This window comes from Danio rerio, chromosome 13, assembly GCF_052040795.2.
Source record: "Danio rerio strain M-AB ecotype USA chromosome 13, GRCz13ab, whole genome shotgun sequence".
Classification (NCBI taxonomy): Eukaryota; Metazoa; Chordata; class Actinopteri; order Cypriniformes; family Danionidae; genus Danio; species Danio rerio.
The window spans coordinates 39,328,517-39,344,996 of NC_141033.1; the positions used below are offsets into that span (position 1 = coordinate 39,328,517).

A 16,480-nucleotide genomic window follows, 5' to 3' on the forward strand; every position below is an offset into this window, starting at 1 on the left:
TTTTAATGCTAGTTTGCATTCAGTTGTGGAGGATTACTGTCCACAGTCAGCAGATGCCCGATGATGATAAGAACAAGGGACTAAATTTCGCAAACAGAATTGTTATATATATATATATATATATATATATATATATATATATATATATATTTATTTATTTATGTATATATAAGAAGAATAAATTCTGATTTCATGCCGATTTAAAGAACTTCATTTTTTTCAGATAATAATTCTCATTTTTAAATCTAAATTGGACCAGTTTTCTGAAAAAAAAAAAAAACTTTGTAGAATAAAATAAATATAAACATTTTACTTAAATACCTAGACGATGCAGTACATCCAAAGAAACTGAGGATTGTCTAGCTGTCTTTTTTCCCCCCTCATAGCCGTACACGAAGCATCATTAGGATTTAGAATAAAGAAAAATATCTGGATCTAAAAAAAAAAATGGTCTCTTCTACAGCGCTGATGTCAGTGTCTTAACAAACTATAAGCACAGCACAACATTTGATTTGAATGTTATTATTGCTGTTGTCATTTACATGTGACAGAAATGCCTCTGTGAGTCTTTGCTTTGGCAGTGTGACATCATTGTTCTACAGGCAGAGCAGAGCCCTTTGTCTGTCTCACTCACACACACACACACACACACCAGCTGGGAGGTGGATGGTCACATCTCAGGTTCCCGATGAGTCGTCTTCCATCATATGTTGGGAAGATGATAGTTGAATTTGCGCAGGTTGTTGTAGTTTCTTCTGTTCTCCACTGCAGGAAAGACGGTGCTGCTAGCCAACTGAGGCAGATACTGACAAGAAAATATTGAAAAAGATTAGAGATTTACAATTGTAAGTCATAATATATTAATGGTTTATTTCACAGTGCAGCTATTTTTATATTCCATTTCAAAACATACTGTACAGAAGTTTGGGGTTGGTGACATTCATGAATGAGTTTGTTAGGTCATCATAGTTGCACTTAACTGATCAAACATGCAACAACTCTGATGTTTTTATGTGATATTGTATTATTGCAAAACATTACAATTCAAGATAAGCTATATTTCTAATTATTTTCATTACAAAAAACAGCAGTGCTGTGTAATATTAAAAGTGCTGCTAGAGAGTCTAGATCACTTAAGTGTAGTGGTTTCCAACTTTTACTAAAGTGGTTTAACCAAAGAAAAATGTAGAACTAATTTGCGAATGTTGTTTTATTAAATAATCTTTGATGTTTAATGGCTGATTTGATGGACTGCAGAGGTGCAAAGTAGTCCCGAACAACCCCTATCACACTGTACTTGCAGTTTTGTCTGCCTAATCAGTTTCAGGGCATGATGGTGTTCTTAGAAAATTATATCAATTACATTACAATAGGGTTTTACATGCTTCAAACCCTAATGATTTAAAATGTTTGACTGGCCCTTTACAGTATAGTTTAAAGGTGCTGTATGTGAGTTTTTGCCTCTTCTAAAGCATAAAAATGCTACAATATGTTTGCAGATATTTAAGAAACATGCTAAGTGAACATTCTTGTTTATCTGAAAAACAATGCTGAAGTCAGATATTCTGCTTTGATAATGTGCGTTACATGGTGGAACGACTGTCTTTGTCTTTGTTTTGGTTCTTTAAACTAGCCCACTGCTAGTTTAGCCACTTATATTTCAGCACCCCGGGTTGCCTTGATGGAAAACCAGGAATTTTATTCATTCAGTCAGGAAGGCTCTCAAAGTGTGCATCTGTAACTGAAATGCGACCTCCGGTGGACAGTAGCAGACTCCGAAATGAGACGAAGATTCAGAGTTCCACATGAGGTTATTAAATAATTAGCAAATAATAATATAAATATTAAGAACGTAAACATTAGGTGAGCAGGTTACATTATCACCCTGTGTCCTAACAACACATTAAGTGACTAGATTTGCATTGATAAGCAATTTGGCTGTTTGCAACAGATGAAACACCACAGAAATTTAAATACAGCCATTCAGAAGCACAGAATAGTGCACTTACTGCACTCCAATGAAATGGTAACGTTTATAACCTAATGACTGCATATTCAACCTTTTTACTTTTTTAAATGTACATGCTGAATCACTGATATGTGTTGCCTTTCAGAGTCACAGTGCTAAAGTTCATTTTTTTAAACTGTTTATTTTATTTTCAAGATATGTGGTGAAACTATCTGCTGCTGCTTTTATTCATCCATTCATTCATTCATTTTCTTTTCGGCTTAGTCCCTTTATTAATCTGGGGTCTCCACAGCGGAATGAACCGCCAACTTATCCAGCATATGTTTTATGCAGGGGATGCCCTTCCAGCTGCAACCCATCCCTGGGAAACTGCTGCTTTCATTACATGGCAATCAATGTCATGTAAAATGGCATTCAAACTCACATTGTTAGCATTTAACACTGAATAAAGCACGTGAAAACTACTTTAATATGGAAAATATTCCTTCTATCGCGTGTATTGCTTTTATTTAAATCAGCCTTTAGGCTTGATAGTCAGGCACACTTGTGCTTGCGTTTGTTTTGAACCAGGCATGCAATACCTAATTCAACCACTGGGCGTCAAACTTACATACTGCATCTTTAAACTATTTGAATGATTGGTAACAGAGGGTGACACAGGCAAGGTATGAGTGTTTAATGTCAACAGACCCCAGGTGGCAGGTGTTTGCGTGGCTGCCGTGTTCGTTTCTTGCGGTCCAGTTCACGCGTCACACTCTCGCTCTCCTCTCGCAGACTGTCAAAGTAGGGCTGTTCCAGTAACTGCTCACAGGACAACCTCTCAGCCGGATCCATCCGCAGACAACCCTAAAACACACGCAGATGTGCTGACACTGACTCTGAATGTGCAGTGTATGAACATTGTGCGCTTACTGTGTGTTTAACTGACCTTCATGAGGCTCAGTGCCTGGTACGACAAGTTGGGATACTTCAGTTCAAGAGGTTCCTATTCATTTGAAAGAGAGGGTTAATTTTTTAGATCTCCTCAAATGATCTTTTGCAGAATGAACACTTGCTGGTCATCTCACCATCTCCTGTGGCTCAGGCACACAAACGCCGCTAAAGAACTGGTTGGTGCTGAACACCTGTTGATGTCGAGGAATCAACTCACCTATGAGCACAACATTAAACCATAATTATTAAGTCAAGTCATCTTTATTTCTATAGTGCTTTTACAATGTAGATTGTGCCAAAGCAGCTTAACATGGATGAAGAGTAGAGAATAAAAAGCGATAACAATATTTCAGATTATATTATATATTAGCTTATCAGGCAGGCAGGAAAGTTGCATGCTTACAGCATATGAACAGCTGGGGTTTATGAATGTGTCTCTTACCCAGAGTTTTCCTGATCAGATACAGCTGGTCTACATCAGATTTGCCCGGCCACAGGGGGGCGCCAGAGAGTAGCTCCGCAAAAACACATCCTACAGCCCAGACGTCTACCGGCAGGCCGTACTGTGTGTCTCCCACTAACAGTTCTGGAGCTCGATACCACCGTGTCGCTACATAATCTGTGTAATAATCACATGGACCCGCTGGAAATAAAGAATGAGGTGTTAGATACAACATTAAAGTTAGAGAGTGTGTAATGTGAGTGTGTATTGCATTTGTTCACGCACTAAGAATCCTGGCAAAGCCGAAGTCGCAGAGTTTGATGACCTGATGTTTGGTGATGAGAATGTTTTCAGGCTTCACATCTCGGTGAATACACTACAACACATATCGGTAATAATTCCATGAGGCTATTCAAATATTTGATCTAAAGACAGTTTTAAGATACTTTACTCATGTTTATCTGACTGATTAAATTAAATCAATCCTGCCTCTAGTGATAATAACTATATTATTATATAATTACTTATTATAATATTATTATTATATTCAGCTGTTCATGAAACATATACAGGTCAAAGCATGATGTTGGGGATATACTAAAAAATGTAAAAGAAATTATTTCATAAAAACTAATGAATGAATAAATAAATAAATAAATAATTGCATTTTTATAGACTGCATATTAAAATAAAAATAAAAAAAATATTAAACCTGCAGTTGCCTGTTAATAAATAAATAAATTAACATATTTGTTACATATTAAAATAATCTTGTAATTACTATAAAATATATATTTTTAATAAATAACATAATAAATCTAAACTTTCAATTAGATATTAAAATAAATATATTAATGAATAAGCAATAATAAAAAACAAATAATATATTATAATAATATACACTCAACTGCCACTTTATTAGGTACACCTGTCCAACTGCTAATAAACGTTAATTTCTAATCAGCCAATCACATGGCAGCAACTTAATACATTTATGCACCTAGACATGGTAAAGATCTGCTGCAGTTTAAACCGAGCATCAGAATGAGAAAGAAAGGTGTTTTAAGGGACATTGAACATGGCATGGTTGTTGACACCAGGCGGGCTGATCAGAAACTTCTGATCTACTGGGATTTTCACGCACAACCTTTTCTAGGGTTTACAGAGAATGGTCAGAAAGAGAGAAAATATCCAGTGAGTGGCAGTTCTGTGAGCACACATGCCTTGTGGATGCCAGAGGGCAGAGGAGAATGGCCAGACTGATTCGAGCTGACAGAAAGACAACAGTAATTCAACTAACCACTCTTTACAAAGGTATGCAGAAGAGCATCGTTCAGAGAAGTTCTTGAAGTGGATGGGCTACAGTAGCAGAAGACCACACTGGGTGAAACTCCTGTCAGCTAAGAACAGGAAACTAAAGCTACAATTTGCACAGGCTCACCAAAATTGGACAATAGAAGATTAGAAAAACGTTCCCTGGTCTGAGTCTCGATTTCAGCTGCAACATTCGAATGGTAGGGTCAGAATATGGCGTCAACAACATGAAAGCATGGATCCATCCTGCCTTGTATCAACGGTTCAGGCTGGTGCTGATGGTGGTGTAATAGTGTAAATTATATTTTCTTGGCGCACTTTGGGCCCATTAGTACCAATTGAGCTTTGTGTCAACACCACAACCAACATGAGTATTGTTGCTGACCATGTCCATCCCTTTATGACCACAGTGTACTCATCTTCTGATGGCTATTTCCAGCTGGATAATGTCCCATCTCATAAAGCTTGAATCATCTCAGACTGGTTTCTTGAACATGACAATGAGTTCAATGTGCTCAAATGGCCTCCACAGTCACTAGATCTCAATCCAATAGAGCACCTTTGGGATGTGGTGGAATTTGCATCATGTTATCATGTCAATATGGACCAAACTCTCTAAGGAATATTTCCAGTACCTTGTTGATTCTATGCCACAAAGGATTAAGGCAGTTCTAAAGTCAAAAGTGGATGCAACCCACTACTAGTAAAGTGTAACTAACAAAGTGGCTAGTGAGTGTATACAATAATAATAATAAATTGTTGTTACCAAAAGCTTTACCATTTCTAACATTTGTTTCAATTTCATTCAACATATTGGAAATTAAATAGGTTTTTATTACAATTTATAAAAAAAAAGCTTTAATGCAATAATTCTTCCTACAAAATTTAAATAAAACAGTGCTATTTACAAGATAATACTGTAAAAACTTTACTTAATACAATGTATTTTTACTTTTTAAATCTAAAAATATTATTATTTATTTTAAGGAACAATATGCTTTTTCTATACAACAACGTTTTTTACACATCAAAAATCATAAAATAAAGAGTTACTGTATTTTTTTGTTGTTTCTTTTTATTTTTTTCTTAAAAATGTTTTTAAGAAAGTAAAAGATTGGGAAAGTGTAGCAACACGTTTAAAAGTCTTACATTTTGTTTGTGGCAGAAGTTCACAGCCTGAAGTGTTTGCCAGATGATGCTTTTAACCATATGCTCTGGAACACTGAATGAACACACACACAATGGCGTCACAATAGATTTACAGGAGCACAAACCTCATTTTCTGCTTCAACCAAGCATTCATTCTTCTCAGTGCTCCTACTGAGCCCTGCACTAACCCTAGATAGTGTGTATATGTGCATATATAAGTCATCTTTTGTGTGAGCTTTGTTGATTTTGGACTTGTAAATCAAGAGGACGACACAGAAAGAGTTAAATGTTGTTAAATGTTTAACAGCGTCTCTCTCAAGTGCACCACAGAGGGCAAATGCATCCTGCAGTAAACATTCCAGTAAGGGCACACTGGGTGGCATAGCAACAAAAACAATATGACTGTTAGCATGAGAAACACAGAGCCGGTTTATAGGTGTGTGTGTGTGTGTGTGTGTGTGTTCTCACCCTCGTGGGTATCTGTCCAGCTCATTCAGGACAGTGTGGTCGCAGTACTCAAACACCAGGTGAAGTTTTCTCTTTCTTCTGAACACCTCCATCAGATTCACCAGGTTTGGATGTTTTAGTTGCTGCACACACAGTGTAAAGACCACATTAAAGTTTATTTGTATGCAAATGCATCAGAAAAATTTTTAAACACTTGTAAAATGCTTCTTATTTCAAATCTAATCAAATTTCAAATGCAGCTTTTAGAACATCTGTTTGTCACCTTTTTGCTTTGATGATGAATGGAACAAGTTTGTGATCAACTATTTTCCGATCTAACTATTTTATACATTGTCTGGTTACTGGCTAATTTGTACAAATGCATACAAGCTGAGTTCAGTATACGAATATGTAATATTTTTCAAAGAAGGCACCAAAGCCCATCCCTAAACCCAACTGTCATTGTGGGATGAACAAATCGTCCTAATTTGCACGAATGAGATTGTACACATTCATGCGATTTAGCCACTAAATCAAAGTTACAAATTGCCATGATATGACAATGGTTCTCTGCCATGATTTAAGTTCCTAAGAGCAAATTGTGCTTCAATGAAAGGTAGAATATCTGATCATTTGTATAATTCACATGACGCTCACAAATGTGCTTATTGTTCTAGCGACTAAGCACCGGAGAATTTTACAAATTTGTTATGAATTTAGCAAAAGTACTTAACTTTTTTTTATTTAATCAAAACAAATATCTATTTATGGACTTGTAATATAATTTAAACACTTCACGTAAAGTAAATACTATATTAATTAGAAAAGCTAGCCAGCAGCTAGCTCTTAGCAACTCTCACATGGTCGCCCATTGAAGCTAAGCAGGGCTGTGCCTGGTCAGTACGTGGATGGAAGACCACATGGGAAAGCTAGGTTGTTGCTGGAAGTGGTGTTATTTGGACCAGCAGGGGCTGCTCAACCTGCGGTCTGTGTGGGTCCTAATGCCCCAGTATAGGGAAGGGGACTCTATACAGCTCTATAGTCAGCACCATCTTTCGGATGAGATGTTACACTATGTGGTCATTAAAAATCCAAGGATGTCCTTCAAAAAAAGCGTAGGGGTTTAACCCCGATGTGGTGAGAAATCGAGTCCCCCTGCAATCGAGTCTGCTTAGGACCCCAATGGATCGATTGCATTGAATGCCTGATCAAAAGTGCTTTTTATAATCTATTCTCAGTCTTGAGATTGAGACTTATCATATTAGAAAAATTATTATTGGTAACTACAAGTTAAAGACAAGCATAGTTAAAATAATTGAAACCTTTGTAAACATTTAATGATGTCTTTTTAATGTTTTTATGTATTTATAAGTAAATATATATTTACATAAGTGGTAGCACGTTGTTGGCTATCTTAAATAAAGGCATGAAAGTGAAATTCTACATGTTTTATGTCATTTTAACGCTCTTTTAATATTACAATCATTTACACATGATTTCGCTGCATTTATATATACGCACACACACACACACTTTTTAATCAGGTGCTGCAAACTATGCCTGTTACAACTCCAGTGAACCAATAGGATCACCCAGGGTCGTCGGGGGGGGGGGGACTCAGTTTCTCATGACATCCAGACCAAATTTGCACACTGGCCTCTGTCCATCATGGCCTCCTAACCATCCCCATATCATAATTGGCTTCATCACTCTGTCTCCTCTCCACCAGTCTGCTGGTGTGTGGTCTGGGGCAATATGGGTGCTGTCCTCATCCAGGTGGATGCTGCAGACTGGTGATGGATGATTTGAGTGTCCAAAAAGTGCTATATAAATGTAAGGATTTATTATAAAACATCCAGCTTCACATCTTATTAATGAATAAATATTGAATATAAAAATGACAATAACAGAAAATAAAAAACAGATTTAAACAAATAAACGTAAAACATAAAAATATAATAAAGCAAAAATGCTGAAATTCCAACATCACCAACAGAATAAATCATCCATCCATCCCAGAATAAATCTTAGAACTGTTATGGGTTAGACTGAAACAATATTTCTTAAAACTAACTTAAAAACAGGTAGTTATAATAATCAAATAAACTTGAGCTCCTTTTATAGACAATATCACACACTCTTGAAAGCTCAAGTCAGTGGTACAGTAACCTCTGCTATCATGCTCAGCCTAATTAAAGAAAGGAAAACACCCTCAAGGGAGTGGAAAGGAACAACAAGAATATTTATCTATCCATCCATCCATTCATGCATAACAGAGTGAAATTAATTGGTAATCCAGTGTTGGCTGACAGGTCAGATCTTCAAAGCCACAGCCTCGCTCTGAGCTCAAAGGAAAGAGTTTGCAAATCGCACAAGAGCTCCAAACACTGATTATTAAAACATCCTGCTGCCATACACTCAATACTGACACAATAACACCTCTGAGAGTCATTTTTAAGTGCACAAATGAGAACTGCACAAAACAGGATCTAAAAGGTCTTGATTTCCTGCTGAAGCAGCATTTTAAAGCAGTCTAAAATGAGCATTTTAAGTGTTTACCTTCAGCATGCGGATTTCTCTGAGCGCTATTTTCTTAATGATGGGATCATCCTCAGACTCCACAAACTTCTTGATGGCGACAATCTGTCCGGTGTCTTTATTCCTGCACTTGAACACAACGCCGTACGAGCCTTCGCCAATCTTACTGATCTTCTCATACTTCTCCATCGCTACAGCAAGACAAACTTATGATAACGGTCACCTCGAGGATGATCTAAATGTCAAACCTGAAGCAAAACATGAGGTTTGTTAATGATAAATATATATATGGAGCAGTTGGTAACAATGTAGTTACACTTTATTTTATGCACTTACTATAGTTAACATTACTTGTTGTCAAAAATTCTTTCAATGTATAGGGTTACGTTTTATTTTAAGGTGCTCTTGTTACACTGTAATTATGCGCTTAAGTAGTAAGCAATGTACTTACTATAAGCTTAATATGTACTTGTGCATAATTTAATGATAATACTACAGTAAGTACATGAACCACAAACACAGAAAGTGACACGCATATTTTTTTGTTTAAAAACTAACATTTACGGCATCTCGTACTCATAACGTACTGGTCGGCGTTACTGTTTATTGTCCTGTCTTGTCTGTCCGGTCTTATTTGCACTAAATGTTGCACAAACCACACTTTTGCACTCTTATTCTTATTTTATTTTATCTTTAGTTTATCTCAAAATTTGTATAGTTAATGACAAAGTTAACAAAGTATTTTATATGTTGTTTAATGTGTTTGATGTTCGTTTCACCGTGTACTACACTGTATATTGTTGAAATGACAATAATGTCAACTTGACTTGATCTCTACACAGATGATTTAAGGCTGCTTTGTGCCTGCTCAAAATCCAGTGTGAAGACAAAATGCCACATTAGACATTTTAAATTATACCTGCTCAGACTGACCTCAAGTATCAAAAGTGTACAGTTGTAATTGTGGTGTATCCATTTAAGCCTGAGCTGCATCTGTAAAAACAACTAAATTCAGCTTCAGAGGTGTCACTTTTGCAAATATAAAGATTGTTGTGGGGATCCATCATTTCAAATGGCATTTAACGTTAGATGTATTTCGTTAAACAGTAATATACTTGCTCAGATGTTACTTAAATATATTTATACAATTACAACAATATACATTTTACCAGAGGCTGAGGTAGGTTACAGCAGGCTTTGATGCAGTATTATTGTCTTTACACTGAATTGTGAGCAGTTACAGAGATGCCTAACTTAAAATACAAGGAGCATATAACAAAAACTTAATTTTCCTTATGTTATTTTAAAAATTAATATTCAAAGGTCACCATTTTCTTTCCTGAAGCTATTTAACGTTAGTCTCCAAGACAGTAACGTTATGTATTTTAAAGGTAAGTCTTCCTCGTAGTGAAAGGAAGCTATTGACATTACTATTAAGTAACAGAGACTGTGTGGTCAAGATGATTTCTTGTTGAATGTTACTTGTTTACTACTCTAAAAGTAGCTACTAAACTGTCAAGTTTATAGTGTTCAACTTTAGTACCAATATATACACTATGCAAACACCCTAACTTGTGTATTAATGGAATATAGATGAAAGAGCGAGCTTACCTTCTAACGTATCATCAAAATATTCGCTTTACAGCTTAATAAAAAGAAAGTGTACAACAATTAGCAAACTACCAAGATGAAGTGTCGTCAAATTAAGCGGAGAAGTTCGTGTTTGGATAATCAGACGGACAGATATAACCGTGTCCGTGTTTCGTGAAGATGTGTTTGAGTTCGCATGGAGAAGAAAACACGCTATTTACAAGCGGCCGGTCGCCGTAGAAACCGCGTCAAAACTCCGCCTCCGCCGTGCGCGCGCTTCAGTCTGCACGGCAACACTCTCAAGGCACGAAACAATCCGCTCGACCTGACCTCAGATCAGTCATTTACGAGACAGAGGGACTGTAAATCCTGCGTTTATCGATTAAAAGGAAAATAACGCAGTTGTTTACACATGTGGACGCGTACACGGGCTGTGCGAAAGCGTGATAATAGTACGTGCAGAAGGTGCAGAAAGGTGTTACCACATTAGGAAATTAAACAGCTTCTTTAGTAAGCCACAGAGCATACTATAGACCACTTTGAGGGATATAAACGATAACAGTTGTTTTCACATATTTCATGTCATACATGTTTAATTTCCTTAGCTTATTTGAATCCAAAAAGAGCTTCATATCGATAAATAATGTTTGAATTGAATTGCCTCAGGTTACAGTTATGAAATAGTTTAACAACAAGCAGGAAATGCTTATGGGTCAATGACAAGACCACATTGAAATGGTCTATAACTATAACTGGAAAATCTACAATAATCAATAACAATAATCCAGACACTTTGGTTTGGAGAGTTTTGTTCTTATTTTGACTTCCAAATTTTATTTTATTTTTTTCCAAAAACCTGTTTACATTGTTCATTTGAATACATTAGTGTCACTGTACAATATATCCATGACTTGGATATATTACAGTTGAGGTTATTAGCCCCCCTTTCAATTTTTTTTCTTTAAATATTTCCCAAATTATGTTTAACTATGTTTAACAGAGCAAGGACATTTTCACAGTATGTTTGATCATTTTTTTTCTTCTGGAGAAAGTCTTCTTTGTTTTAATTCGGCTAAAATAAAAGCAGTGTTTAATTTTTTTAAACCATTTCAAGGTCAAAATTATTAGCCCCTTTATGCTTTTTTTTTCTTTTCTCGATAGTCTACAGAACAAACCATCATTATACATTAACTTGCCTAATTAAGCTTTTAAATGTCACTAAGCTGCACATAGAAGTATCTTGAAAAATATCCAGTAAAATAATATTTACTGTCATCATGGCAAAGATAAAATAAGTCTGTTAGAAATGAGTTATTACAGTTATCATGTTTAGAATGTAAACAGAAATTGAGGAAAAATAAACAGGAGGCTAATAATTCAGAGGGGCTATATATATATATATATATATATATATATATAAATATATATATATATATATATATATATATATATATATATATATATATATATTTATTTATTTATTTATTTAATGCTATTCAATTTAACCTGTTTTTATGGTACAATTCATTACAAAATAAATGCAACCATATAAATTAGATAAGATATTTTAGGTTCATAAATGATCGAAAATCTAAAACTTTTGCTGGTAAAACTTTGCCAAATATCTCTTAAAGTCAGTTTACTGTATTAAAAAACCCTCTACAGTCAATTAAAGCAGGAGTGTCCAACATTTTTTACAGTAAGAGGAATGGTACTAAACAAACAGTGTATGGGTCTTCACCCATAAGCAAAGAGAAATCACAAGTCAGTCTTAAATGTCAAAATACAACATCTGGTATAATCACTTTATCAAATCTGCTCATTTTGTATTTTAAGGAGGTATTTCTGTGTTGTGCAAACATACAGACTAGTAAACATCTCCAAACATTTTTGTTTTGAGAGCTTTTTACCTATTTGTGTGGATTTTGTTATAGAAAATGACAAAAAACGTCACAATTCCAGCAATTCCAGCGTTATAGATGAGACATTTGCAATAAAAACTCAAAAAATGTTTTCACAGAGAAAGTATATGTTAGCATTATATTGAAACATGTTTAAAATTTCCAAAACAACTAACCACAGAGTAATGAGACCAGAAAAATATCAATCTGTAAACATGTTTTATACTTAAAATAAGGAAAATAAACATGCATTATGGATGTGACTAAAAAAAGTCTATACAACATTTTTTGTAGAGATTCTGTGAATTAAACTGCACAACCCAAAAGAAATAATGCCAATCAAGAGGATAAAAGATGTCTCACTATAGAACAAACATGATTGACTTAATTTTATGAGGCTTTTTTTTGCATTTATGAGAGAAAATCTTAATTACGGATGTGACATCACTCTGTTATGCATGTGACAGATGTGAAATTGCCACTCGTGTGACTTTGGTAAATTAAATATAATAGTTTGAAAATATTGTCCGAGACATTTGAGCTTTTATAAAGTACTGTAAAATGCTTCCTTACACAAAAAAAACTTGAAAAAGCTTCTGTATTTTGGTGAAAACATAATTTTTCATGGCAATGTTGACATTAGCATGGAATTGCTCATGTTTTATATTGAGCTTGTCCAAATGCATTCACATGTTCACTATATTTCTGTGAATTACCAAAAAAAGATTTTCACAAACACGCAAGAAAACATCCCAAAGTGTTAACAAGTTGCCATTTTATTACAAAAGCTGCTTACATTACAACTAAAGCAACGGAAACACTTGAGATATCACAGTAACCTCGCATCTCCCATGTTTTGTCATTTTTAAATACAAAAAGAAACATGTACAAAAGTGCTTACATGGTGCAAGTATCGAATTAAACTTACTTTTAAAAGCGGTAACTGAAAAATTAAAATATTACTCGGAAACTGAGGAAGTAAAAGCTACACACAAAGAATAAAAAATGACCTGCAGCAGAAAAATATTCACTCAGTCATGAGGGTGAGATGCTCCACACGACTCGGCTGAATAAATAACTCTCACTTGCTCACTTTCCCAAAACTCTTCCCATTAAGCAGGCATTAAAAGCCTGACATCTGAAATCCCCGTTAACAAAAACCTCCAAAGTTAATTAAGTTTATTAAAACCGTTCCCTTATTATGGCACTTTCTGAGCTGCGATGCATGCTCAATGGTCTATCTCTGCACCTTTAACATTGGTTTAAATGTTTAGAATGATTACATTTAATAGGGTTAAAAAACAAACGAGTATTGAATGCAGAGCTTGCTTGATTTGCAGAAATCGGCTGTTGTTGAACTGCATGATGTTTGATTATGTTTGTTTGTTTGTTTGTTTGTTTGACGTCTGGGGTCTCTGGCATGTGGGCGGTGTTACTGCATAAGACTGCAGTGAGATTTCGCACTAAACACAGTCTGCACATCAGCTCAGCTGTGGTTGTCCAGCGTCGGTGTGGATCTGATACAAAGGCTCCAGCAGTGGCTCAGAGAAGGTGGAGCTAATAACTGTTCTCGTGTCCCGCCAGGATGTAGAGGTTACTGTAAGCGGTGGGGTTATCTGTAGGCCGGCTCTCCAGAACAACGACCCTAAAATTGCACAGATGCATTAATTACACAAATCCCATACGGGGGTTAAAAGGGGTGGAAGAAAAGCGGCGATGATGCAAGTGTGGAGGGGTTGTGTGAGGTTGGTGCGAGCGCGAGGCTGGTCGTGTCCTCAGCAGCAGGCGGCAGATGAAATTACAGCACACAGACACCGGCCTGGCACTGCCAGTGTAAATAAAATATGGAGATCTCAGAGGGAGAGTGAAAGAGAAAGACAGCATGTGCTAACGAGGGTCTTGAGGTGGTACAGGGCCATTGTGTGCGTGGTGTCGATGTATGATGACACTGATACGTTTCACTGACTCAGAGAAACAAGCGGCAGACAAGTAAAGCTCTGATTATCCTTATAAAAAAGGAGGTTTTGAAGTCAATATAATGCTGCTTTTATTTCTGTATTATTGTATTCCGTTATAGTGGTTTTAAATGCAAGTTTATTTTTATTATTAGTACTGTAATTAATCACAACTCTTAATGCATAATGCTTAGTTAAACAATAAGGATGGCCCAGACAGCCCTTTCTTACATTTGCTGATCTTTTTGTTTGTGTGCTTGCAAGCTACTACAAAAATAATGTATTGTAGCTGACAAATGTAAAGGGCAAAAAATAAATAAACAAAAAAAAGTAAATAAAAATGTAAATTTAATTAAATATAAATTAAAATGAAATAAAAATACATAAATTTAAATATAAAAATGTTAAATACATCCTAATATAAATTTAAAATTAACATAATTTAAATTTAAATAAAAATGTAAAATAATGAAATTAAAATAAAATTAAATATAATATATGAAATAAAATATATAAATTAAAATAACAACAAATACAAATTTAAATTAAAAATATTAATTAAATATAATATATATATGTATATATGTATGTATGTGTGTGTAAAATACACATAGTATAGTCAAAAAGTTGCATTATATGTGTATGTACTGAAGATTTAAACATGTTTATATAATAATCTTGCTAATATTTTATAATAATTTCATATCTTGACAAGTACAATTAATTACATTTAAAACAATATAATGCACATACAACTTTCATTTTATTTTTTGTCTTTTAGCAGTATTAATTTTGGCAGGAAATGACTGGCCCAGCTGGGGCAGAAAAACAAAACATCTAGGTTGGGCTTTGACAGACCTAATTTAACCCTGTACGTCACACAAAGCTCAGGTCCCCCTCATAAACCTGACCCAGGGCTTCCCTCACTATAGAAACAAACCCAGTCGGGACACCCCGTTCTCCCGGTTGGCTTTTTTCCTACTCATGTCTCTATTTCTGTCCACCGCATGTGTGGAGTTAAAGAGGCTGCATGCAGAGTTTCAGAAAAGATGTGAAGGTGGAGAATGATATTTCCATGATATAACAGTAGAGGAAAATAGAGATGATGTAAAGCAGCAGAGAGAGACAGAAATAAATAATATGTTCAAGATATAACCTGTCAGATCCCAGGAGTCTGAACACTCGGCTCGGGTCTGAAATCTCCTGTGTGACCTGCGGAAGAGCAGAAAATATTCTTTAATATACAACTGTACACCAGCAGATATAGTCCTAGCAGAGATCATACTTTAACATTTGTTAAACACACACACACATTTTAAAACTTGTTTCTAAAAACATTAGAAGAAATGATTTGATTATTGCAACGTTAACACTGCACTGAGTCTGGAACAATGTAAACCCCCAATGTTGCCTTTTTTATTTATTATTATTTTTTCTATTTGTTTATCATGTTAAGTATTGTAAAATATATATTTCTTTATATAAAATGTTCTGATGGACAATGTAAAGAAGATTCTCAATAAAAAACACATAAAATTAGGGTAAAACTTTTAGATGCAAAAAAAAATTACATGATAAAACTGACTGTTCCCCAAGTTTGAAAACTACATGCAAAAATAAATTTTTCTTTGATAAATTGTTACTTATTTATTGGGATGTCCAGATCTGATCACGTAATTGGAATTCAGGTCCGATATATATATATATATATATATATATATATATATATATATATATATATATATATATATATATATATATATATATATATATATATATTATTTTATAACACATCTATAGTTATGCGGTGGCACTGAGTTAGACCTCTTTCTTGACTTCACACAGAAACAGCAACACGTGCAGCATGACATCACTTTGTTGCAGAGACGCTATTGGTTAAATGCCAGCAAAGTAGAACACAGAAGCAGCTTGAAGCGGAAAGTGCGAGTGGCTGTTTCTTAATTCCAAGAACGCAGAGAACAGACTTGCGTTCTTCTGAAGACTGTTCTTGTCAGGTCACCTCAGAGGAAAGAACTCGGAGACCACAAGAACGCAAAACACATCCTATAAGCAGCTACATTCTTCCTGATGATCACATGACCTTTACATATTTTTTTACCAGATAATTATTTAAACATAACAGCATATATACGACGATTTATTGTTTTACCCTTTTCAAAATATATATAATATTCAGAAAAAAACTTACAAATATACTTTGCACGATTTTAATATTTCAGCA

At 34.9% G+C, this 16,480-nt stretch overlaps 2 protein-coding genes across 31 annotated transcripts in view; both read right to left on the reverse strand.

The window, feature by feature from the left end:
- Positions 1-506: 506 nt before the first annotated feature.
- Positions 507-10,596, reverse strand: cdkl1 (cyclin dependent kinase like 1 (CDC2 related kinase)). The gene is given in 10 exon segments (NM_001003773.1): positions 507-805; positions 2,660-2,815; positions 2,898-2,954; positions 3,037-3,119; positions 3,345-3,545; positions 3,630-3,720; positions 5,808-5,880; positions 6,276-6,397; positions 8,814-9,040; positions 10,404-10,596. Coding segments are annotated over 9 exon segments (1,053 nt in total). The 5' UTR covers positions 8,982-9,040; positions 10,404-10,596; the 3' UTR covers positions 507-703.
- Positions 10,597-13,038: 2,442 nt separating this feature from the next.
- The window catches only part of map4k5 (mitogen-activated protein kinase kinase kinase kinase 5), a 56,211-nt gene continuing 52,769 nt past the window's right edge, over positions 13,039-16,480 (reverse strand). For 29 of the 30 annotated variants that reach the window (XR_015504960.1, XR_015504956.1, XR_015504961.1 and 26 more), the window contains 2 exons: positions 15,395-15,450; positions 13,039-13,928 (listed from right to left, as the gene is read on the reverse strand). Coding sequence is in view for 23 of the 30 variants with exons in the window: in XM_087277574.1 (XP_087133700.1) it covers positions 13,841-13,928; positions 15,395-15,450 (144 nt within the window). In the remaining 7 variants the exon portion in view is untranslated. 30 annotated transcript variants of the gene reach the window in all.